General features: G+C 46.7%; 1 protein-coding gene across 1 annotated transcript in view; it reads right to left on the bottom strand.

Moving 5' to 3' along the window:
- Positions 1-24,478, bottom strand: part of LOC147109717 (EH domain-containing protein 3-like) — a 91,983-nt gene that overhangs the window by 47,391 nt on the left and 20,114 nt on the right. The window contains exon 3 of the mRNA XM_086003835.1: positions 23,173-23,270. Within this exon, the coding sequence (XP_085859961.1) occupies positions 23,173-23,270 (98 nt within the window). The remainder of the gene's footprint in view (positions 1-23,172; positions 23,271-24,478) is intronic.

The raw sequence follows: 24,478 nt of genomic DNA, 5'->3' as shown, positions 1-24,478 counted from the left end.
AAGTGCGGTGCCCAGAACTTGACACAATACCCCCGTTGAGGCCGAAGCCATGTTTTATAAAGGTTCATAACTTCCTTGCTTTTGTACTCTATGCCTCTACTTATGAAGCCCAGGATCCCATATGCTTTAACCGCTTTCTCAACCTGCCCTGCCACCTTCAACAATTTGTGCACATATACCCCCAGGTCTCTCTGTTCATGCACCTCCTTTAGGATTGTACCCTTTAGTTTATATTACCTCTCCTCGTTCTTCCTACCAAAATGTATCACTTCACACTCTTCTGTGTTAAATTTCATCTCCCATGTGTCCGCCCATTGCACCAGCCTGTCTATGTCCTCTTGAAGTCAATCACTATCCTCCTCACTGTTCACTATACTTTATAAAAGGCAGTTTGACACACAAAAATAGTCATCTTGGAGTTAAAAAGGGTGAGTGAACTAGAAAGAATGAGGTAGACCATATTTATAGTAAGTAATGTGACATTCTTCCCAACTTATCCTTCACATGCAAATTGAATTATGCCAAAGCAGGACCGAAAACTGAGGTGGGAGCCTGTTGAGGCCACCTTGCAATACAAAAGCTCCAAAGCCCCAGTCATCCTGAGCTGTGAGATCAGTACTGCAGGAGGACACATTGATCAGAGAAAAGAGAAAGCCACTGCACATTAGCCCAGAAGGTAGCCACAACAAGTAGAATGAAGCCAGCTGATGAAAGGTCATCAACCCGAAACGTTAACTGTTTCTCACTCCACAGATGCTGCTTGATCTGCTGAGCGTTCCCAGCATTTTCTGTTTTTACTTCAGGTTCCCCCATCCGCAGTGTTTTGGTTTTGTTTCAGAATACGGAAGCATCATTTCCTGCTGATTCTTAATCAAAGGAACAAGAAAATGAAACACATTTCACTTAAACGAAACTACCTAAATTAGCAAATGTTCCTACTTCTATCTATATAAAGTGGTACAGCTCTGAAGGAAAAAGAAAAAGTACAAAGGCGAATAACATTTTAGCAAATGGAGGTTCAGACAGTGTCGCAACGTTCCTCCTAGTGAGGCAACAGCTCCCCAACAAGTCAGAACCAAATGCTCTTCAGCAATTCAAAATTACTGTTCTGAGTACTGGTGGAAATTATAAGAAAATATCATTAGATTACAGTATCCAGGATATCAAGAGATTCAATTATTTTGCCTCCTGCAGTAGAATGTTGTGGCTTTTTGTTATTAAAAAGTTGCTATCAGGTCTGAATAATCCTATTTGAAGGTGAACTAGGTTGTCTCTAAATGAAGGATCCCACACACATTGCTTTAGGCTCCACTTTCCTTTACAAAAAACAATCTTGGGTACAGAACACGTTGGTCCAGAATTGCTGAAAAAATTAGTGTGTGAACGATGCGTGTTGTTGTTAGTGCCCAAATCGGCCAGCAACTTGTGGCAAGGAAGAGAAACCCCGTAAACTGCGAGTTGCCACAAGTTGCTGGTTGATCTGCGCTGCTTCAATATTAGCTTCGCAAAAACTGCATCTCGCCCTTAACGTCCCCGAGTTTCATGAAGTTACTACATTTGCACATTAATTGCCCATTAAACTCGCCACAGAAAGTTAATTCTAGTAATTAACAGTACAAGAACCCTTTTAATGATGTGATAATTGATAATGACTGCCAGTCAACCTCTGGCCCAGAAAGTGTGGAGTCTCATTCCTTCAGGTTGTGAAATGTTGAATTCACCCACTCCAATTTACCCTCCTTCTCAGTCCTTGTTGTTTATTTCTCAATCCTTTAATCTCATTGGTTAAGGAGATACACTGTTCGTCTTGTTGTTTACCAAGGTCACAGATGCCCTGTTGTCCTCGCCATGCTGTTATCAACTCACACTTTCAGCAACTTTGTTGCCAAACAATGTTAAAACTTAGACATGCACAAACATGTCTAACTAACAGGGCACACCGCAATGCCCCGCTCCAGCAAAATCTGACCCGTTGAAACCTTCTGATCTATAGAATTTAAAAAGTGGGAGTAAAATCCCAAGCTTTCCTCGCTACGGTGATTTTAATCCATAGCCTGGAAATTCAGACATATCTGCATGTTGAGAGTTTATGTCTATCAACTTTGGGCATGAGAATGACTTTGCTCAACGATCTCCCTCACCCAACCATGCAGCTTAGTCACACTGTCGATGATTTGAAGCTTTTCTAAAAAACTTTCTAGTATTACCTTCATCCAGTTCTCAAAAAAAATCCTTAAATGCAATACTTGCAACAGCTTTTTGTAAATCTAGACAACAACCCGATAAGGATATAATATAAAATACATAGGCAAAGGGTTAGGTTGGATACCATTTTGCTGAAGGGCATCACCCTCTGAACAGACTAGCTGAACATGTGGCGAGTATGGATTAACGGCAATCTTTTAAAAGGGAATGCGACAGGATCCTGAGTGAAGAGGATATTTCCAGTTATACAGGGCAAGTTGCTAGTTAGCTGTAATTGTGAGGAGTCATTGACTACCAGTGTCTCCTGGAGCTTTGCTTGATTGCTTTAAGGAGTCAGAGAGGAATTACTCAGCTTTTCCTAATTTGACAACTGGATTTTTAGCTCTGCATAGTTGCACCATATCTGGATGGGGTGAACTTAATTGGCCTAAATGGCCTTTTGCTGCCCCTTTTGTATGTTCGTAAAGGAAATGCCCAAGCAGATTTTCCAATTTTGACATGACGTGTGAATGTATTCCTCAGCTAGCCTACTAAATAAAAGTTTGCCAGGTTATGGGAATATATTAGCCAAGTGAAAATAATGGGTATTCATGAATCCAGTATTTGCAGCTTGCAAACTGGCGAGAAGCCAGGAAGTTCCCCAATAAATAATCCTACTACTGGCCAAAAACATCACGCAAAGAGATTGTGAAATACGACCGAGGAAGGAAAAGGATTGCAAATGGAAAACAAGCGCAAGTTGTTGTTCAGTTTTCTAGTGTCCTGCAATAAATTCCACAGTAGTCAAACAGAACCACTTATTTATTACACTGTAATCAATCTTAGAGCAACACAATCTCTGTTTAAATGTTAAACCTGACCACTGGATTTTTTTAGTTAAGGGAGCAAGAACTCCTTAACTGAGGCTATTGAAAAAATTACCTTTGTGTTGTTGTTGAGACTTATTTAGTATCCTGGTACCAATCTCTTTCATACAAGAGTCAGAGGTCAGCCAATACAGCACAATGCACAACACGTTGCTTGTGCAATACTCTCAATTTTACTCTGCTCTCTGCATGACCAGTGCCGAACCTGCATCCACAAGTTCTTCACCCTAGTGCTATACAGCTCAAATACTCACCCCAGACAGAGCCTAATTCTGGAAGGGTAGAATTGTGGTGGGGAAGAGGGTGGCTAAGCAAATGTGGAGAAGAACAAACAGGCAGATCAAGAGGGAAAGAAACAGGCACTGAGGGAGAACTCCGACATGGGATAAGAACGTAAGAAATAGGAGCAGGAGCAGGCCTACAGTCCCTCAAGCCTGCTCGGCCATTCAATAAGATCATGGCTGATCATACATTATAAGAAGGTTCAGCAGGCAAAGACATGCCACCAATGCAAGTGGAAGTCAAAAGGTAGGATATGAAGGCATTCAAAAAGACCAGATGCATGGAATTCGGGAAGGGGGATTTTTGTTTTCTTTTTATTCAACCACACCCCTCCCACCAAACTTTTTTTAAACCTGTAGAGCCTATTAAAATCTGTGAGCGTACTCCTGCTCCTAAGCCTCCACCCCTCGAGGCAGTCACCAGAAGGGCCTGCCAGTGATTTCATCCTAGGGGGATAAAATCCAGCTTCATGCCTTTTAACGGCAGCACAACTGAATTGGCAGACCCAACCCCAGCTCTTACCACTGTAAAGCTGTTGCTATAGCTACAGACCTTGCACAGCTACACAGTCGATTGTCTGTCACAGACACAGATTTGGAGCACAGAAGCCCCACCCACTCTATGCTCCTGTACTAAGATGGCCGCACATGCACTCTGTTACACACTGAATCAAACTGGCGTCGCACTGAAACTTTTTGCCCTCCTTGACAAAGATGGCTGCCGTTAACCTGGGGCTGTCTGCAGAAGAAATTTCCTCAGCTGCAAACACAGGATCTTCAGATTATTATTTGGGGCTTGCGACCTACCCCAGTTGCTTATGAAGCCTCCCCACCTACTGACCCCGGGAATGGAGCTGAGGCAGCACACCCTCTGCCCTCTGCCAGTGTTTGTCTCTGTCTAGGTCGGGAGCCTGGGTCTAGAGTTGCACTGCTGGCAGTTGGAGAAGCCTAGGCCCCGGGCCTGGAAAAAACGGTGAAAGGTAGGAGAATTATAGAGGTTAGAGAAAAGGTTTACAAATTAATTAACTTTTTTAAAAAACAATTTGTGTTTTAAAAGCAACTTTTTTTTTGCTGGAAATGTATATTTGAAAAGAAAGACGCAGAAAGCAGGAAAAAGAATGGAAGCAAGATGGCGGCTACTCACCTCGGTTCAGAACGATAAGGCCCGCCCACACACGCACCGATTGGTCGACCGCCAGGTCACCAAAGCGTAGGATTGGTCAATCGTCCCGTCACTCGACCGTAGGAGGGCCCGGCCGCACGCGCCAGCAACCCGGCGTATGATTGGTCGACCTCGAGGTCACTCTGTCGCTAATGAGCGGATAATGAGATGCTAATGAGCGGAATGTTGAACGTTTTTCGGATACCGCGGGCGATTTTCGTCCGGCCAAAACGTAAATACGCTTACCAGCGTTTCGGAAAGGTAAGCTTTCTTTCGACGTAACGCACGCGTAGGTACGCTCTGTAACTTTCGAGCGCATAGCCGGACAGACGCACACCCGAGGACAGACAGAAGGACAGACAGAAGGACAGACAGAAGGACAGACAGAAGGACAGACAGAAGGACAGACAGAAGGACAGACAGAAGGACAGACAGAAGGACAGACAGAAGGACAGACAGAAGGACAGACAGAAGGACAGACAGAAGGACTCCTTTATATATATAGATACAACAGCAAAGGAGCCAACAATGAAAAACTGGTGTATTAACAGAAACTGGGTGACAATGGGACAAAGCTCAGTGAAAACCCACTATGTACATGTATTTATAATTTTTCCACAGACTATGGACAGTGGGATTGGATGCACCAACTGTCACTAGAATATTTGTAGCACCTTCAGTGCAAGTGGATAGCCCACAGGCAATGCTCCCCGTAACATCTTTTGGGTGCAGTGCAGCCCATTCACAGTTTCGCGCATGCACGAACTTTAACATTGCACAAGCCGTGGTAGAGAGCATTGCCTACAGCTCTGGATAAGAAACAACCGCACAATGTTTGGGGGGGGGGGGGGGGAAAAGAGGATACCACACCACGCTACTGTCGCAGGTCCAGGCTGTCACTAAGGTTCTCACTCATTCCCCTCCCCAACAGCAGCAAGCAGGAATGTGAAAGTTGGCCTAGATATCTGCACAGGACTTTTTCCAGCCCAGGTGGAAAGAAATCACATAGCTCAGCAATATCCATTCTTCTATCCAAATATATTAGGCATGGGAAGCTTAAATGCTGACCAAGGGAGTTGAGCAACTCGGAAGGAGGAGATTTCTATAATAAATGCTTACTTGAGAGTTCCCAAAATGTGGTCAACGTTAACACTGAGCAAGCAACAGTGTAAATTGCTAAAATAGAATCATCTGTTAATAATCTGTTAGTGCTTCAATAGTGTCAGCCAGTGACTCAGTTGGTAGCAACCTCGCCTCTTAAGGTTGTGGGTTCAAGTCCCACTCCAGAGACTTGAGCACATAAAGCTAGGTTGACACTCCAGTGCAGTACTGAGGGAGCGCTGCACTGCCAGAGATACCATCTTTCAGATGAGACGTTAAACTGAGGCCCTGTCTGCTCTCTCAGGTGGACGTAAAAGATCCCATGACACTATTGTGAAGAAGAGCAGGGAGTTATCCCCAGTGTCCTGACCAATATTTATCCCTCAATCAACATAACAAAAACAGATTATCTGGTCATTATCACATTTGTGGGAGCTTGCTGTGCGCAAATTGGCTGCCGCGTTTCCCACATTACAACAGTGACTACACTTCAAAAGTACTTCATTGGCTGTAAAGCACTTTGGGACGTCCGGTGGTCGTGAAAGGCGCTATATAAAGTCCTTCTTTTACAGATGGTTTGATGCAGTTTATGTATATTGTAGGAACGGCTAGATTCCTAACTAAAGGACTGAGATCGAGTCAGTCTATTAAACAAACGATGTTTAATACTGATAAACAGAGTTTAACACTAAAACAATGGAAAGCTGGATAACAGGTCTGTACTGGTTGCTAGCTCCACGAGGACTGACTAGAGCCCCTCCCTGGTCGGACGTCATGACGTCATCACGTTTTCCCGCCGCTGGAGGATCACGTGATCAACGTGATGACGTCATCGCGTTGGGTCTCAGTTTTAAAGGGACCGCGCTATGTACATGCGATAATATGAACAGAGATACAGATTCATTCTGTAGCTAACAATTAGTTAAAGATAATTATGTACATAAGACCAGAGTCCCCTTGGTGGCTCTGCCACATGCGCCCCCTCAGAATTGTCTTTAACAGTAAAAGTTAATCGACTAGGAGGTCTGACAAGCCTGTCAGAGCGGCTCCTGTATTCTCGGAGTGAATGTTGTTGAACAGCGGGTGGGCTGGCGGATGGGAGCCTTCGGACTGGTGCGGATGCAGCTGGAGGGCGGCCACGGCGTGGCGGCTGTGCAGTCTCTACTGGCCGGTCGATGTCCAGATGCGCCGGTTTGAGATGATCAATGGAGATGTGGTCTGGTTTACCACCGATGTCAACCGAGAAACTCTTGTCGCCGGGCTCTATTACGCGGAAAGGTCCTGTGTTTGGAGCCTTGAGCGGATCCCTATGGGCATCATGCCGAATGAATACGAATTCAGCATGTTTTAGCTCCGCTGGAACGTGCGAAGATGGCAGGCCGTGATGCGAAGTCGGAATGGGCGCAAAAGCCTTGGCCATTTCCCAGTGGTTGCTGAGTTGGTCGGCCGCAGACCATGGCGCGGTGGGAAGCGGCAGGAAATCTCCCGGTACGCGGAGCGGCTGACCGTACACGAGCTCTGCGGCAGACGATTGCAGGTCCTCTTTGGGTGCCGTGCGCAGCCCCAACATGACCCATGGAAGCTTATCCACCCAGCCGGTGCCTTGGAGACTGGCTCTCAGTGATGCCTTTAACGATCGGTGGAAACGTTCGCACAAACTGTTTGCCTGTGGGTGATAGGCCGTAGTGCGGTGGAGTTTGGTGCGAAGACCCTGGGCCACAGCGTTCCAGAGCTCGGACGAGAATTGTGGACCGCGGTCTGAAGAAATATCCGCCGGAACGTGCAACCCACGAGGAGAGGAACGCTCTGGCTACATCGGCAGACGTAGTAGACGCCAAAGGTACTGCCTTGGGCCATCTGGTAGTACAATCAACCGTGGTTAGAATGTGTGTGTAACCCTGGGATGGTGGCAGCGGTCCGACGAGATCCACGTTGACGTGGTCGAATCACCGTTCTGGCAGAACGAACGTGGCCAATGGGGCCCTGACGTGGCGCTGCACCTTAGACTTTTGACAGATGACGCAGGTGTTAGCCCAGTCGTGGATGTCCTTACGCATTCCTCTCCAGATGAACTTAGCCGACAGTAATTTTTGGGATGCTTTCACACCCGGGTGCGAAAGCCCATGGATGGCATCGAAGACTTGGCGGCGCCAGGCAGCTGGAACGATCGGGCGAGGATCCCCCATGGAGACATCGCAGAGCAACGAGGTGCCTGCTGCATGGAATTGCACATCGGCCAGTTGGAGGCTAGCGGTGTCGGCGCGATACGACTGCGTTTCAGGGTCGGATGCTTGGTCGGTGGCCATGAGGGCATAATCGATGCCCAACTGGACTGCCCGTACGGGCACGCGAGAAAGGCAATCGGCTACCAAATTGTCCTTGCCAGCTACGTGCTGGATGTCTGTCGTGAATTCCAAAATGTAAGTTAGCTGTCTCTGCTGTCGAGCCGACCACGGTTCGGCGGTCTTGGCCATTGCAAAAGTCAGTGGTTTGTGATCTACAAACGCGGTGAAGGGACGTCCCTCCAACAGGAAACGAAAATGGCGAATGGCCAGGAACAATGCCAGCAACTCACGGTTGAAAGTACTATATTTGCGTTCGTTGCGCCGGAGTTGGCGGCTGAAGAACGCCAGTGGCTGCCACGACCCGTTGACCCACTGTGCTTGCACGGCGCCTATGGCATAGTCGGAAGCGTCCGTGGTGAGGCCGATGGTGGCTCCTAGCAGAGGGTGCGCCAACATAGTTGCATTGGCTAGAGCGGTTTTTGTGTTGTCGAAAGCGTCGTCCATTGCCGCCGTCCAGGTTATTGCATCCTTTCCCATCTTGCCTTTGAGGGCCTCGTAGAGGGGCTGCATGAGTTGTGCTGCCTTCGGCACAAAGCAGTGATAGAAGTTCACCATGCTCAGGAATTCTTGGAGGGCTTTGGTGGACTGTGGCTTCGGGAATGCTGAAATTGCTTCGACCTTTGACTGCAGCAGGATTGCACCCTCCTGGGTAATGCGGTGGCCCAAGAAGTCAATCTGATGTAGGCCGAACTGGCATTTGGCCGGGTTGATTATGAGGCTATGCTGGCTGAGGTGCCGAAAAAGGGTGTGGTGATGGTCGATGTGCTCCGCTTTGGTGGAGCTGGCTATCAGGATATCGTCCAGATAAACAAATAAAAACTGAAGATCCCGCAGGACCGAGTCCATGAGTCGTTGAAAGGCCTGCGCGGCGTTCTTGAGCCCAAAAGGCATTCTGAGGAACTCGAACAGTCCAAAGGGAGTAATAACCGCAGTTTTTTGGATGTCCTGCTGGTGTATGGGGACCTGATGGTAGCCCCGGACAAGGTCGACTTGGAGAAGATCGAGTTTCCCGCCAAATGGGCAGAAAAGTCTTGAATGTGTGGGATCGGGCGTCGTTGCATCATTCAGTCGACGGTAGTCCCCACATGGCCGCCATCCGCCGCCGGGCTTTGGAACGATATGTAGGGGTGAGGACCAGGGACTATTCGACCGGCGAATAATCCCCAGCCGCTCCATCGTGGCAAACTCGGCCTTCGCTGCCGCGAGCTTACCGGGTTCCAGTCGCCGAGCTCATGCGTACACTGGGGAACCGGTCGTAGTAACGTGGTGTTGGACACCATGCTTAGCTGCCGAGGCGGAGAAGGTGGGCTTGGTCAGATCCGGGAATTCACTTTGTATGCGGGTGAATTCGTCCGGCGAGGGTAACGCGCAGGAGACAGTATGGACCAGTGCGGAACTGCGGAAGCACGGAATGGAATGGAAGGTAGCCGCATTGACCAGTCGATGGTTTCGGACATCTACCAAGAAGCTGTTGGCGCATAAGAAATCCGCGCCGAGGATGGCTTGTGAAACTTTGGCTGTGATAAATTCCCACCGAAACCATTGTCCACCGAAGCACACCCGGACCTGCCGTTTGCCAAAGGTACGAATGGCCCCGCCATTAGCTGCCTCGAGGGCGGGACCATGTCTCCCAGACTGGATGTCAAGTGCTGAGGCGGAAAGGATGCTGCACTGCGCCCCGGTGTCACATAAAAAGCGCCGTCCCGAAAGGGAATCGGTAATGTAGAGGAGCTTCCCGGAATTCCCAATCGCCATCGCGGCCCGTACCTTAAACTCGATCCTCCTTTTCTGGGGCTGCTGCCGGGGTTGCTGTTTTTTTTTTTTTTAAGGCGCGAAACTGCAAGGAGGGCAGCAGCTTCTGGCTTTCGTGCCGAAACGGGTGTGGTAAAAACACAAGCCGGGGGATGGAGGCATCGGGGCGGCGTCCGCAGAGAGGGTTGTCTCGTGGCGGAGCAGTATTGCTGCGTGACTGCATAAACCGTGTCTGCTTCTGCAGCCAGTGCTGCGCAATCCGCGGTGTCCGATCTAGCGAGAGCGGCTTGAACCTGTTCGGGGAGTTGACTCAGGAATAACTCCCGAAAAAGGAAGCATTGGGGTTCGGAGCCCAGGAGCGTGCGCATCTGGCTCATTAACTCAGATGGCTTGGAATCGCCCAGCCCGGGCACAGCGAGCAGCCGGCGGGCCCGCTCTGCCTTCGTGAGTCCAAAGACCTGTATTAACCGCGCTTTAAAAAGCATCATACTTGCTGGCCTCTGGGGTTTTTTTTGAGCAGGCTGATGATCCGTGCGGCCGTCGAGCTGTCGAGTGCGGAGACCACGTGGAGGTAGCGGGTCTGATCCGTGGCGATGTTACGGAGTTCGAATTGTGCTTCTGCTTGGACGAACCAGGAGGCAGCATGTTGTTCCCAAAACTGTGGGAGTTTCAAAGCCACGGCGTGTGCTTCCATGTTTCGTTACGCTTCTTTCGCGAAAATTGTCCACGAAAATTCGGGGTCACCATTGTAGGAACGGCTAGATTCCTAACTAAAGGACTGAGATCGAGTCAGTCTATTAAACAAACGATGTTTAATACTAATAAACAGAGTTTAACACTAAAACAATGGAAAGCTGGATAACAGGTCTGTATTGGTTGCTAGCTCCACGAGGATTGACTAGAGCCCCTCCCTGGTCGGACGTCATGACATCATCACGTTTTCCCGCCGCTGGAAGATCATGTGATCAACGTGATGACGTCATCGCGTTGGGTCTCAGGCTTAAAGGGACCGCGCTATGTACATGCGATAATATGAACAGAGATACAGATTCATTCTGTAGCTAACAATTAGTTAAAGATAATTATGTACATAAGACCAGAGTCCCCTTGGTGGCTCTGCCACATGATCATATATAAATTGTTTATTACGCAAGCATCAGGATAAATTTAGATTATATTGCACACTTCCGCATTTGCCAGATTTATTCATGTGTGAAGACCCAAAACTAGTTTCAACTTCTGCAATTTTCAATCTAAAAAGATTTGGAAAATTGGTCACAGTGCTTGACTTCTTGTGCATGAAACACAAAAAGTTAGCATGCAGGTACAGCAAGTAATCAAAAAGGCAAATGGAATGTTGGCCTTTATTTCAAAGGGTTGGAGTATAAAAGCAGGGAAGTCCTGCTACAACTGTACAGGGTATTGGTGAAACCACACCTTGAGTACTACGTACAGTTTTGGTCTCCTTATTTAAAGAAGGATATACTTGCATTGGAGGCAGTTCAGAGACGATTCACTAGGTTAATTCCAGAGATGACGGGTTTGACTTATGAGGAAAGTTTGAGCAGGCTGGGCCTATACTCATTGAAATTTAGAAGAATGAGAGGTGATTTTATTGAAACATATAAAAGAGACTGAGGGGGCTCAACAAGGTAGATGCAGAAAGGATGTTTCCCCTTGTGGGGAAATCTAGAACGCAGGGGCACAGTTTTAGAATAAAGGGTCGCCCTTTTAGAACTGAGATTTGGAGGAATTTCTTCTCTCAGAGGGTTGTAAATCTGTGGAATTCTCTGCCCCAGAGAGCTGTGGAGGCTGGGTCATTAAATACATTGAAGGTGGAGATAGACAGATTTTTGCAAGATAAGGGAGTGAAGGGTTATGGGGAGCGGGCAGGGAAGTGGCTTTGAGCCCAAGATCAGCCACGATCTTATTGAATGGCAGAGCAGGCTCGAGGGGCCAAGTGGCCTACTCCTGCTCCTATTTCTTGTGTTCTTAAAAGGCTATTTGGCTTATGAAACTCATCACTCTGGTACTTGAAATCCCCAGCCCAACATTCAGCTCCATCCTCTACTCCCATTAATATCTTTGGAGCAATCTACCAGGCAACAGAATCCAACGCTTACCATCTTTTGAGGAAAGAATTTCATCTGCCTTTGGTTTTTAAAATGCACTTCTCTCTCATTTATATTTGTAGCTATTTGTTCTATTGGTCTTACTGGCCTTAAAATTAAATCCTGGGTTCACCTTCTCTGTACCATTTATGAGAAAGAACTTGCATCTATATAGCACCTTCCATGCCCTCTGGACGTCCCAAAGCGCTTTACAGCTGATGAAGTTTTTTGCGCTCAACTTGTCTATGAGACCCACCTCCTGCTCCCTCGACCCTATTCCCACCAAACTGCTGACCACCCAACTTCCTTTTCTGGCGCCTATGTTAGCTGATATTGTTAACGGTTCTCTCTCTTCAGGTACTGTTCCCCTCTCCCTCAAATCTGCAGTCATCACCCCTCTCCTCAAAAAAACAAACCTTGATCCCTCCGTCCTTGCAAACTACCGCCCCATCTCCAACCTCGCTTTCCTCTCCAAAGTCCTTGGACGTGTTGTCGCCTCCCAAATCTGTGCCCATCTTTCCCACAATTCCATGTTTGAATCCCTCCAATCAGGTTTCTGCCCTTGCCACAGTTTCGAAACGGCTCTCAAAGTCACAAATGGCATCCTTTGTGACTGTGACAAAGGTAAACTATCCCTCCTCGTCCTTTTCAACCTATCTGCAGCCTTTGACACTGTTGACCACTCCATCCTTCTCCAACGCCTCTCCACCGTCATCCAGCTGGGTGGGACTGCACTCGCCTGGTGCCATTCTTATCTATCTAATCGGAACCAGAGAATCACCTGCGATGGGTTCTCTTCCCACTCCCACATTGTTACCTCTGGTGTCCCCCAAGGATCGATCCTTGGCCCCCTCCTATTTCTCATCGACATGTTGCCCCTTGGTGACATCATCCGAAGACACAGCGTCAGTTTCCACATGCACGCTGATGACACCCAGTTCTACCTCACTACCTCTTCTCTCGATCCCTCCACGGTGTCTAAATTGTCAGACTGCTTGTCCAACATACAGTTCTGGATGAGCAAAATTTTTCTCCAATTAAATATTGAGAAGACTGAAGCCATTGTTTTCGGTCCCCGCCACTGACTCCATCCCTCTCCCTAACATCTGTCTGAGGCTGAACCACACTGTTCGCAACCTTGGTGTCATATTTGACCCTGAAATGAGCTTCCGACCACATCCGCAGCATAACAAAGACCGCCTACTTCCACCTCCGTAACATCGCCCGTCTCCGCCCTTGCCTCAGCTCATCCGCTGTTGAAACCCTCATCCATGCCTTTGTTACTTCTAGACTTGACTATTCCAATGCACTCCTGGCTGGCCTCCCACATTCTACCCTACGTAAACTTGAGGTCATCCAAAACTCGTCTGCCCGTGTCCTAATCTGCACCAAGTCCCGTTCGCCCATTACCCATGCTCGCTGACCTACATTGGCCCCCGGTTAAGCATCGCCTCTATTTCAAAATTCTCATCCTCGTTTTCAAATCCCTTCACGGCCTCGCCCCTTCCGATCTCTGAAATCTCATCCAGCCACACAACCCTCCGCCCCCCCCCCCCCCCCCCACCCAACCCGAGATATCTACGTTCCTCTAATTCTGCCCGCTTAAGCATCCCATATTATAATCGCTCAACCTTTGGTGGCCGTGCCTTCTGTTGCTTGGGCCCTAAGCTCTGCAATTCCCTGCCTAAACCTCTCCGCCTCTCTTTCTTCCTTTAAGACGCTTCTTAAAACCTACCTCTTTGACCAAGCTTTTGGTCACCTGCCCTAATTTATCCTTATGTGGATCGATGTCAAATTTGTTGTCTTAAAATACTCCTGTGCAGCGCCTTGGGACGTATTACAACGTTAAAGGTGCTATATAAATACAAGTTGCTGTTGTTGGAAGTGTAGTCACTGTTGTAATGTAGAAAACGTAATGTTGAAATTTTATACAATAGGAGTGAGATCCATGCAAGGGCAGTCTCGTGGACTTGGGCAAGGGAGAAGAATCAAGAGGAGGACAGCATGATCAACCATGTCAAATGGTGCAGAAAAGTTGGAGAACAAGAAGGGATAGTGTACCATGGTCACAGAGGAAGTTATTTGTGACTTTAGCCAGGGTAGCTTCAGTGCTGTGACATGGGAAGAAGCCAGACTGGAGGGGCATTGAAAAGGGAGTTTCAGGAGAGATGGGCATGGAGTTGAGCAGCAACAACGTCAAGGACTTTAGAAAGCAAAGGGAGGTTGTATATGGGGCAACAGTTAAAGGACAGATGGGTCAAAGTGTTTTTTCCCTAGTGGGGAGAGTAATGACAGTGGTTTTGAAAAGGAGGGGGTTGGTACCAGAGGAAAGGAAACAGTTAACAATGTTGGCTGGTATGTGGGCCAAGAGTTGGGAGTTGAGTGATCATTTCAAGGGGGAGGAGATCGGATGTAGCAGATGGGACTTATGGAAGAGAAAGCCATATGTTTTTGTTTTTTATGCAAAATATTCTACTATGGTTCAGCATCACAGATCACTCCCATAAGCAAGCGCACATCACCGTGCCTTTGCATGCCCAATATCAAGGTAAGTGTTAGCAATACCCAGAGATTAACCAGGGAACTGTATGTCAGTTTACTGGAATACACCATGTCGCTCTCACCTTCAGTAGAAAGGCTGAATATAAATCAGACCAAGATTCAGGCTATAAACCAACAGAATTTATTCAACATGAAACAGGTAAATGTACAGTACTCCATGCAAATCAGTTCATTTGAAGTAATTAACAGAATTTACTATCCTTAAAATGCTGAAGATGCTTCCACTAGATCCCTGAAAACAGTTGCTCACTTATGTAGTGAAATACAAGTCAAGTACAGAGTTAAACTGCTGCATATCATCTGCTGGCAGTAGATTGATTAGCTGGGCTCAGACAACTGCAGATAAATCCCCAACTGGAAGCTTCTGGCCACAGCGTTATCTGAAGAATTACAGCCAATCACTGACCCAGCCCCTTCTCCAGTCCCAGGCATAGCCGTCAATGAGAACTACCACCTCTGGATGCTTGATCCTTTAATCTGATTCAAGATTTTGTCAGAACAAAAAATCTTCAACAAACTAGCTTCTTTAATTACATACATTGGCTGCCATTCAAAGAATTCAAACCTTACAGAACAAGCCTGCAACCCCTTGTTGTCAAAAGCTTGAAAATAAAGTTATGCCATTTAAACATAAAACTCATTGGCCAACAAGAATCACCTACAGAATTACTAATTTAGATCTGCATATTCATCAAGACCCACACAAAACTTGTCTTTTTTTAGCTGATGTATTTCAAAAGGGCTAGCCATTTCCTTATGTGAGCTAGGTTATTAGCCCATGTGCTGTTATGAGCAATAAAGGAATTCACAATATTGTAATAACCTACATTACTACAATGACTACACTTCAAAAAAGTACTCCGTTGGCTATAAAGTGCTTTGGGACACCCAGAGGTCATGAAAGCCGCTTTATACATACAAGTTCTTTTCTTTAATATGGATAAAAATGCACTCATTACACAAGGGTTCAGGGCTGCAATGCTTGGGATAAAGTGGTGGTCTGGAGCAGAGGTGGAGAGGAAGGGAAGGAAGTAGCAGAGGCAGGAGAAAGGAGTTTGAGGAGACAGTAATGGAGAAAAGGAGTTTAGGGTTGGCCTACTGAATTATTGATGGCATCCTGATCATTGGCAGGAGCAGAGTCCAGAGACAAGATCTCCCTAGTGGGATTCACAACTGGTCACCCATTCATAGTCAATGGGAAGAAAATCTAGCCCACCTGTGCCAGAATCAGTCTCGCAGCAGTTACCAGTTCAGATTCTGTTGTCACACTTCTATTTGGGAATCCTCAGTTCATACTGGGTTGATTCAAGTGACCCATTATATTAACTGTACAAACGCATTCTAATCTTATAAAAATACTCTCCGCTTCCTTTAACCTGCCCAGAGAGTCTGAAGCAGCAAATATCAACTCGTTCCTCTGCCGTGTGATTTTTAGCTACAGTAATTTTTTATTTTTTTTCGCTCTCCCAATGCCAAGATCGGTTCAACATCCAGATTATCCTATAGTTACACTGCTACGCCTGCTCCCCAATCATTTCTGAACAGCCTACATCTCCACATATTGACTGCTTCCTGCATAGTCAACCATCCCTGTAGTGTATGTGCCTTTAAGTCAGAACTACTTTTACAGCTCCTGTATACTGTAGTACCGGCAGTGACCACACCTGTATATAAGCTTTGCGCATGCCTCTGTACCCCCAGTCTTGAGACTACCCTCCTCCAGTAAAGACCTGTTTATTGTTAATGTACAGCATTCGTGTGATTATTTAATAACAGCATATCCACTGAACCACGGATCCAACAGTGGCGACGAGTGTCGATTCGAATCTACCTGCAACATAAAAAAAAATCGTCGAGGCCAGGAACACGAGCGTCGACCACGAGCAACCGCCCAGCAGTCAGGCAGAGATTGAACTTCGCAGGGGAGGCTGTGGAGAGCCGGGCTTGGTTCCCCAGCCACGACGAGCAGCAAGAGACCGACGACAGGTCCAGCGCAGACCCTTCCCGAGCAGCGGTGGCTGGAGCCGACCGACGGCGGAAAGCCGAGCAGCGTCGACGGGGTAAGACAGAGGGTGAAGAGCGCAGGGCGCAGCCGGGGGTTGAACACCGAGCGGCGTCAAGAAAAAGAAAACAAACCGGAGAGAGAGAGGGCAGAGAAACAGCCGGGTTCTAGACTGAGCAGCGTCGAAAAATATAAAAAGAACAAGCAGAGCACAGCCAGGGCTCACGGGCTGAACAGGGTCCGCGGGGCGAAGAAAGGGGAGCGCGGGAGACGCCACTGAGAAGGAGGAAGTGCGCGGGAGACGCCATTTTTAGAAGCCGCAGCGGAGAAGAAGGGCGCGCGCGGGAAGGAAGGAAAGTGCGGGAGACGCCATTTTGTGCCAGCGGAGAAGAAGGGGAAGCGCGGGAGGCGCCATTTTTGACAGTTAACTCACACCCAAGGATGCCGAAGAGTGGCAGTATCTCTATGTTCGACAATGAAGTCGAAGATTGGGCGACATATGTGGAACGTATTGAGGTGTACTGCAGGGCGAATGAAGTGCCAGATGCTAATAAAGCACTGGTTCTGTTAAATTCCATGGGTGCAAAAACTTATGGGTTACTACGAAATCTAATAACCCCAGAGAAGCCGGTAAACAAGAATTGTGAAAGCATAGTAGAAATCCTACAGGACCACTTAAACCCCACACCGCTGCTGATAGCAGAACGATTTAAGTTCCATAAAAGGAACCAACACAAAGACGAAAGCAATGCTGAGTACCTAACGGAACTGCGCAAGCTATCGAAACACTGCCAGTTTGGAGCGGGACTAGCAGATACGTTAAGGGACAAGTTTGTGTGTGGGCTACAAAGCGAAGGAATCCAGAAACGGCTTCTATCAGAAAAGGACCTTACGCTGGACAAAGCTTTCAGTATGGCAGTATCACACGAAGCAGCCGCAAGGGGCGCTGCAGAGATACAACGGAGACCACAAGAATATGGCACCAATGAAATGTCCTATGGAACAGGGAAGTGCTATCGCTGCGGCAGAACAACACATGACCAGAAAGATTGTTGGTTCAAGGACCAAGTGTGCAGACAGTGTGGGAAAGCAGGACACATAGCAAGAGTCTGCAGGTCTGGGAAGAAAACCAACAGTAAGAAATCTCCACAGGAGCAGTACAAAAAGGTACACCAGGTGATGGACAGTGGTTCAGATGAACAGAAAAGTGACACAGACTCCAGAATCAAGGAGCTGGGTTGTCTGAAACTACATAAGGTAACAGAAATGGAGGATCACCAGACTATCTGGGTTACACTCAAGATAGACGGAGTCCAAGTGAAAATGGAATTGGACACAGGGTCAGCGCTAACAGTCATAAATCAAAGAGACTACAAGCAGCTATTTTCACACATACCCTTGAAAGCTACAGAGATTGTCTTGAAGACGTATGCGGGGCAAAAAGTCTACCCCAAAGGAAAAATAAGGGTGAAAGTGACTTAAAGGCACATACACTACAATACTACGAGCTAATCGCCACAAGTGCGAGTTTTTCCAGAAACACGGTGGCATAGTGGTTAGCACTGTTGCCTCACAGCGCCAGGGACCCGGGTTCGAATCCGGCCTCGGGCGACTGTCTGTGTGGAGTTTGCACATTCTCCCCGTGTTTGCGTGGGTTTCCTCCGGGTGCTCCGGTTTCCTCCCACAGTCCAAAGATGTGCGGGTTAGGTTGATTGGCTATGATAAAAATTGACCGTTAGTGTTAGGGGGATTAAATACGTGGGGTTACGGGGATAGGGTGGGATATGTGTTGGTGTAGGGGTTACGGGGATCGGGTGGGATATGTGTCGGTGCAGGCTCGATGGGCCGAAATGGCCTCTATCTGCATTGTGGGGTTTCTGTGAGTTTCTGTGAGATCTCGTATTGTGGCCACATCATCGATGAAGAGGGGTTACATAAGTCCCCTGACAAGATTGAGGCAGTAGTCAAGGCTCCAGCACCGGAAAATGTGTCACAACTGAGGTCGTTCCTCAGGCTGGTAAACTACTACCACAAGTTCTTACCAAATTTGTCTTCGGTATTACACCCACTGAACACCCTATTGCAAACAGGGGTGCCATGGAAGTGGGATGACGAACGTAGACAAGCTTTCCAGAAGTGTAAAGAATTGATCACATCAAAAGAGGTGTTGGCCCATTTCAACCCAGCACTACCAATTCGTTTGGCATGTGATGCATCACCCTATGGTATTGGAGCGGTGCTGTCGCATAAATTCCCAGACGGGTTGGAGAGGCCAGTAGCCTTTGCGTCTCGGTCACTAACCTCAGCCGAGCGCAACTACGCCCAGATTGACAGGGAGGCCCTCAGCCTAGTATGGGGAGTAAAAAAATTCAACCACTATCTGCATGGGCAGAAGTTCACCTTGCTGACTGACCACCAACCACTTGTCTCCATCTTTAATCCTAAGAAGGGCGTTCCAGTGATGATTGCACAACGGTTACAAAGATGGTCCCTGTTTCTAGGGGCGAATCAATATGAAATAGAATATAAAGGCACGAAACAGCATGGGAACGCTGATGGGCTATCGCGCCTGCCACTGCCTACTGTGGAGGAAGCACCAGCAGTGGACCCTATCGAGATATTTTATTCGTCAATAATTGAACGATTGCCAGTAACGAACGCGGATATAGAGGAGACCCGCAATGATCCGACGCTGTCTCGGGTATATGAATTGACGGTGAGGGGATGGCCAACTCATGGCGACTCACTGTTGCCAGCATTCTCATCCAGAAGAGAACAGCTGTCGGTATGCCAGGGGACAGTGATGTGTGGATCCAGAGTGGTGATTCCACCCAAGTTAAGGGGGAGAGTGCTAAATGAGCTACATGAAGGTCATCTGGGGGGAGTGAAAATGAAAAGCCTTGCTAGGGCTTGTGTGGTGGCCGGGAATCGATCAACAAATCGAAGACCTAACTAAGAGCTGCTTAGGATGCCAGAAGGTCCAAAATGCACCACCACATGCCCCTCTACACCCATGGGAGTGGCCCTCCTCTCCATGGCAACGGGTGCATATTGATTTCGCTGGTCCATTCATGGACTCAATGTTCTTAATAGCAGTGGATGCTCAAAGTGGCCTGAGGTGATAAAAATGTCTTCAACCACTACAGAGAAAACGATTGCAGTCCTATGGACCATGTTTGCCAGAGCAGATTTGCTCTGATAATGGACCACAGTTTGTGTCCGACGAGTTCCAAAAATTTATGAGAAGGAATGGGGTAAGGCATTACACATCCGCCCCGTATCATCCAGCCACAAAGGGATTGGCTGAGAGGTTCGTACAAACCTTTAAGGCGGCGATAAAGGCCATGTGCGACGATGAAATTCCACTACAGCATAAGATGGACAATTTCTTATTAGCCTACCGAAACGCGACACATGCAGTTACCAACCAGACCCCGGGCATGATGTTCTTTAACCGAAGGTTGAGATCTCGTCTGGACTTGCTCAGACCAAATGTGCGAAGAAATGTTGAGGACAAACAATTCCAGCACATCAATGAGAAGCTGACAAGGAGCTTCAATGTAGGGCAACCAGTCTTGGCCCGTGACTATCGAACAGAGAAATGGCAACCCGGAACGATATGTACAAGGCAGGGGCCATTAATGTACACAGTGGATGTCGGGGAGAACATTGTGAGACGCCACGTCGATCAGATCTTAGCATCACAGGAACGCGTCAACCCCATGTCTCGAGTACCTGGGGATGAACCCGACATACCGGTAGCATCTACCTCAGACCCAGTAGCAGTGGAACCCGATGAACTACCCGATGAAAAGGGGTCAGAATCGCCTCTGCACCAAGAACAAGAACCTCCGGAAAGGCGCTATCCCGAAAGGGTCAGGAAGCCGCCACAAAGACTGAATCTATAAATGGACTTTTGTTGTTTAATGTACATGTTGAAATGTTAATTGTTATTTGAATATTAGGGGTACTACTAATCTAAAAGGGGAGGAATTGTAGTGTATGTGCCTTTAAGTCAGAACTACTTTTACAGCTCCTGTATACTGTAGTACCGGCAGTGACCACACCTGTATGTAAGCTTTGCGCATGCCTCTGTACCCCCAGTCTTGAGACTACCCTCCTCCAGTAAAGACCTGTTTATTGTTAATGTACAGCATTCATGTGATTATTTAATAACAGCATATCCACTGAACCACAGATCCAACAATCCCCAGTTCCTCTCCTGCTCCTTCCATTAGTCCATTTACACATTCTGCAATTGGCATCTACTAAACTTATCAGCACATTCTGAAGAAAGGATTGGCTTTTATGTAGTTCCCTTTATGTCCCGAGGAAGCCCTTCATAGTCAATGTATTAATTTTGAAGTGATATTGTAGATAGAGGTAGGCCAGGTGGGAAGACCCTAATAATTCTAATAACTCTTGAACATTTCTCAATATCAAAGACACTTATACATATCGAATCTGAAAATCTGCAATATAAGCAGGTTCTAAGGGGTCACATTCAGAACAAGATTAGAACCGGTGAACAAATATTAATGGACTAATAATATGCAAGGACAGACATGGTATGCTCTGGGCAAAGTCAGATGATCAGGAAATGAACTGAATACAAAGAACGTTAAGATTATCAAAAAAAGATGAGATAGTATGGTGAAAAGCAATGATAGTGTCACATAGATGCATTCAAGAGAATTGCATAATTTACAAGGTGACTCAATAGGATAAGAGAGAGCTGTGGATGCTTAGTCATTGAGTATATTCAAGACAGAGATCGATCATTTTTGCATACAAAGGGAATCAAGGGATATGGGGATAGCGTGGGAAGGTGGCATTGAGGTAGAGGATCAGCCATGATCTTGCTGAATGGCGGAGCAGGCTCGAAATGCCGAATGGCCGACTCCTGCTCCTATTTCTTATGTTCACGTTACATAGTAGTTAGCAATACAGTATCTAGAATGTATTGACAAGTTATCACATTAGCAAGGCGCTACCAATACTATAACTGGTACAACATACAAAAGCTCAAGGGACTTGAACTTCTAGCTTCGACCTGCATAAAAACAGATTAGAACTACGCGCTTACAACTCTTCCTGATGAGTCCTCCCATGAGTATCTGTCTGTAACAGTAATCTCATTGTTGTGTAATATGATTAAAAAGCATTAAAAATGGCATCTCATTGTTTCCTAGTTTTTGAGCTTGTTTAAAGGGGTTTGGAATAGCCCATAAAAACCCAATATATATTTAACCTAATAGGGGGCAAAAACTTAATAGGTGTTACATCATTCTAGGACATTTTAGGTCCCAGTAACATTATGGAACTGCACTTGTGGTGCAGATAAAACCAAATCAGGTAATATTCACAAGCAATCTCCAATTTCCTAAGAGGTGGACAAATGGTGAAAAAAGCGAGTGATCTTTCTTGTTCGTTTCAGCATCCTGCACATTTTGCAAATAGCAATCTAGTTGTACTCAGGAAAACTGAGGCGTTCCTGATGGGAAAAAGTACCTGCTGCAAGGCCAAATCTTCAGTTTGGCAACTCCTCCTCAGCTGCGAAGTCCTAAAAGAAACATCTGATGAAAGTAGGAGAGCTACAGAGCAAGCTTGGAAAAAGTGACCCTTTTCTGAACAGCTCTGGATTGTAGATGTTGTGAAACGACACTTCATCTTGCCCCGCAGTTTATTATTGGCATGGTTGCAATAGAATGTACACAGAAGCCGGTGAGCTAATGTGCATTTAGAGACAATAGACCCAATAAGGATTTTATATGGTGAAGAAAAGATGCCAGGGCTTGATAATTTATTTATTGGTTACAAGACACAGTCATGCAAGTGACTCCATTTGTTACAATGCACTGGGGCCCTCCTCTGTGAGACGGGAATTGAATTTAGACCAGGGCTCATCTTAATATCCTAACTGTTTAGCCTCATCAAGGACTGTTAATTGAGGAAAAGTATGCAAAAGGACACAAGACTGAGCAGATTTCACTTGCACTGCTTTAATGAAGAATTTCCCCACTTACACTGAGCTACCATGCAACTAACCAGTTCCCTGGTGATGGTTGTATGAAGTTTTAGCCCCTGATTTCAGGACAATTACACGCACAATTACTTACCTGGGCTCTCCGTCTATTCTTGAGATATTCCAGATAAGCAGCTAGCTGAAGTGCTCTTGGAGAGCCGGCACAGGCTCGATGGGCTGAATGACCTCCTTCTGTGCTGTAACCATTCTATGATTACCATGATCTGCCAGCCCTACTTGTAGATTATACCCTTTTGGAAATTTAGTAATAATTCCAAATGATTCAACTCAAACACACTTGCCATTACCAGATTACAATGATAGCACACTTCCACAGCATGGTTTCTGTGTGGCTAACTGTGATGCAAGTTTGTTTCAAGCGCCAATATTTGTACCCTTGCCAACACTTGGTTCCAGTTGTTTACATTGTCAGGCTCCATTCATTTGGATTGTTCAATGGGCAGGGTGTCCTACAAACAGCCTGGAGTTTACAGACATGAATCCAGTCTAAGTTCACTGAAGAGGGGACAGAGGAAATGGCTATTTTTAAAATAAGGGAGGAAAAATAAAAAAGGAAGAAATTAAATTTGCAACAAAAAAAAAATCTAACATGGGAAAAGTTAAAACTTCAAAATGACAGTCAATAAAATATAACCACACAGGAAGAAACAAAAGCAAAATACTCAGCTTTTCCTGTGCGTAATTCAGAAGAGAGAGGTCTTATAAGCCACCCAGCCTCCTTTTAAAGGAGCACACTCACCTCTGCTCATGCGTTGCTTCTCCCCAGAGAGGATTCCAGGTGTGTCAATAACAGTAATGCTCTGCAGCACTTGGTTTGGGAGCTGAGCACACATGAACCTGCAAAAGGAAAGAACATGGCATCAGGGAGGCCCTGTACATATAGCTTAGGAATAACAAACAGGCTGCACACTACCAGATGGCGAGCTCCTTAAACCTGGAGGCCCCAAACAGCCAATCTATTTAAATGATGAAACTAGAAGTTTAAATACACAAACAACTATTTTATGAAGAACAAGAACAGCTGCAGCACACATTAGTACCTAGGAAACATAGAAACATAGAAGATAGGAGCAGGAGTAAGCCATTCAATGAGATCATGGCTGATCATCCAAATCCAGTACCCTGTCCCTGCCTTCTCCCCATATCCCTTTAGCCTTAAAAATATATCTAACTCCTTCTTGAACATATTTAATGAATTGGCCTCAACTGCCTTCTGTGGTAGAGAATTCCACAGGTTCACCACTCTCTGGGTGAAGAAATTCCTCCTCATCTCAGTCCTAAATGGCTTACCCCTTATCCTTAGACTGTGACCCCTGGTTCTGGACTCCCCGACCATCAGGAACATCCTTCCTGCATCAAGTCTGTCTAGTCCTGTTAGAATTTTATAAGTTTCAATGAGATCCCCTCTCATTCTTCTAAACTCCAGCGAGTACAAGCCCAATCGACCCAATCTCTCCTCATCCGTCATTCCTGCCATCCCAGGTATCAGTCTGGTGAATCTTCGCTGAACTCCTTCCATGGCAAGGACATCCTTCCTCAGGTAAGGCGACCAAAACTGCGCACAATACTCAAGGTGTGGTCTCACCAAGGCCCTGTACAACTGCAGCAAGACATCCTTGTTCCTGTACTCGAACCCTCTCGCTACGAAGGCCAACATACCATTTGCCTTCTTAACCGCTTGCTGCACCTGCATGCTTACCTTCAGCGACTGGTGCACAAGGACACCCAGGTCTCATTGCACTTCCCCTTCTCCCAATCTATTGCCGTTCAGATAATAACCTGCCTTCCTGTTTTTGCCACCGAAGTGGATAACCTTGCATTTATCCACATTATACTACATCTGCCATGCATCTGCCCAATCACCCAACCGGTCCAAATCATACTGGAGTTTCTCGGCATCCTCCTCACAGCACACACGCCCACCCAGCTTTGTGTCGTCTGCAAACTTGGAGATATTACATCTCGTTCCCTCGTCGAGATCATTAATATATATTGTGAATAGCTGGGGTCCTAGGACCGATCCCTGCAGTACCCCACTAGTCACT

The sequence above is a fragment of the Somniosus microcephalus genome, chromosome 12 (assembly GCF_052327205.1).
Source record: "Somniosus microcephalus isolate GS21.2 chromosome 12, FLI_Smic_1.0, whole genome shotgun sequence".
Lineage (NCBI taxonomy): Eukaryota > Metazoa > Chordata > Chondrichthyes > Squaliformes > Somniosidae > Somniosus > Somniosus microcephalus.
Note: the sequence above shows the minus strand (reverse complement) of the source record. Positions and strands in the feature narration are given on the sequence as shown.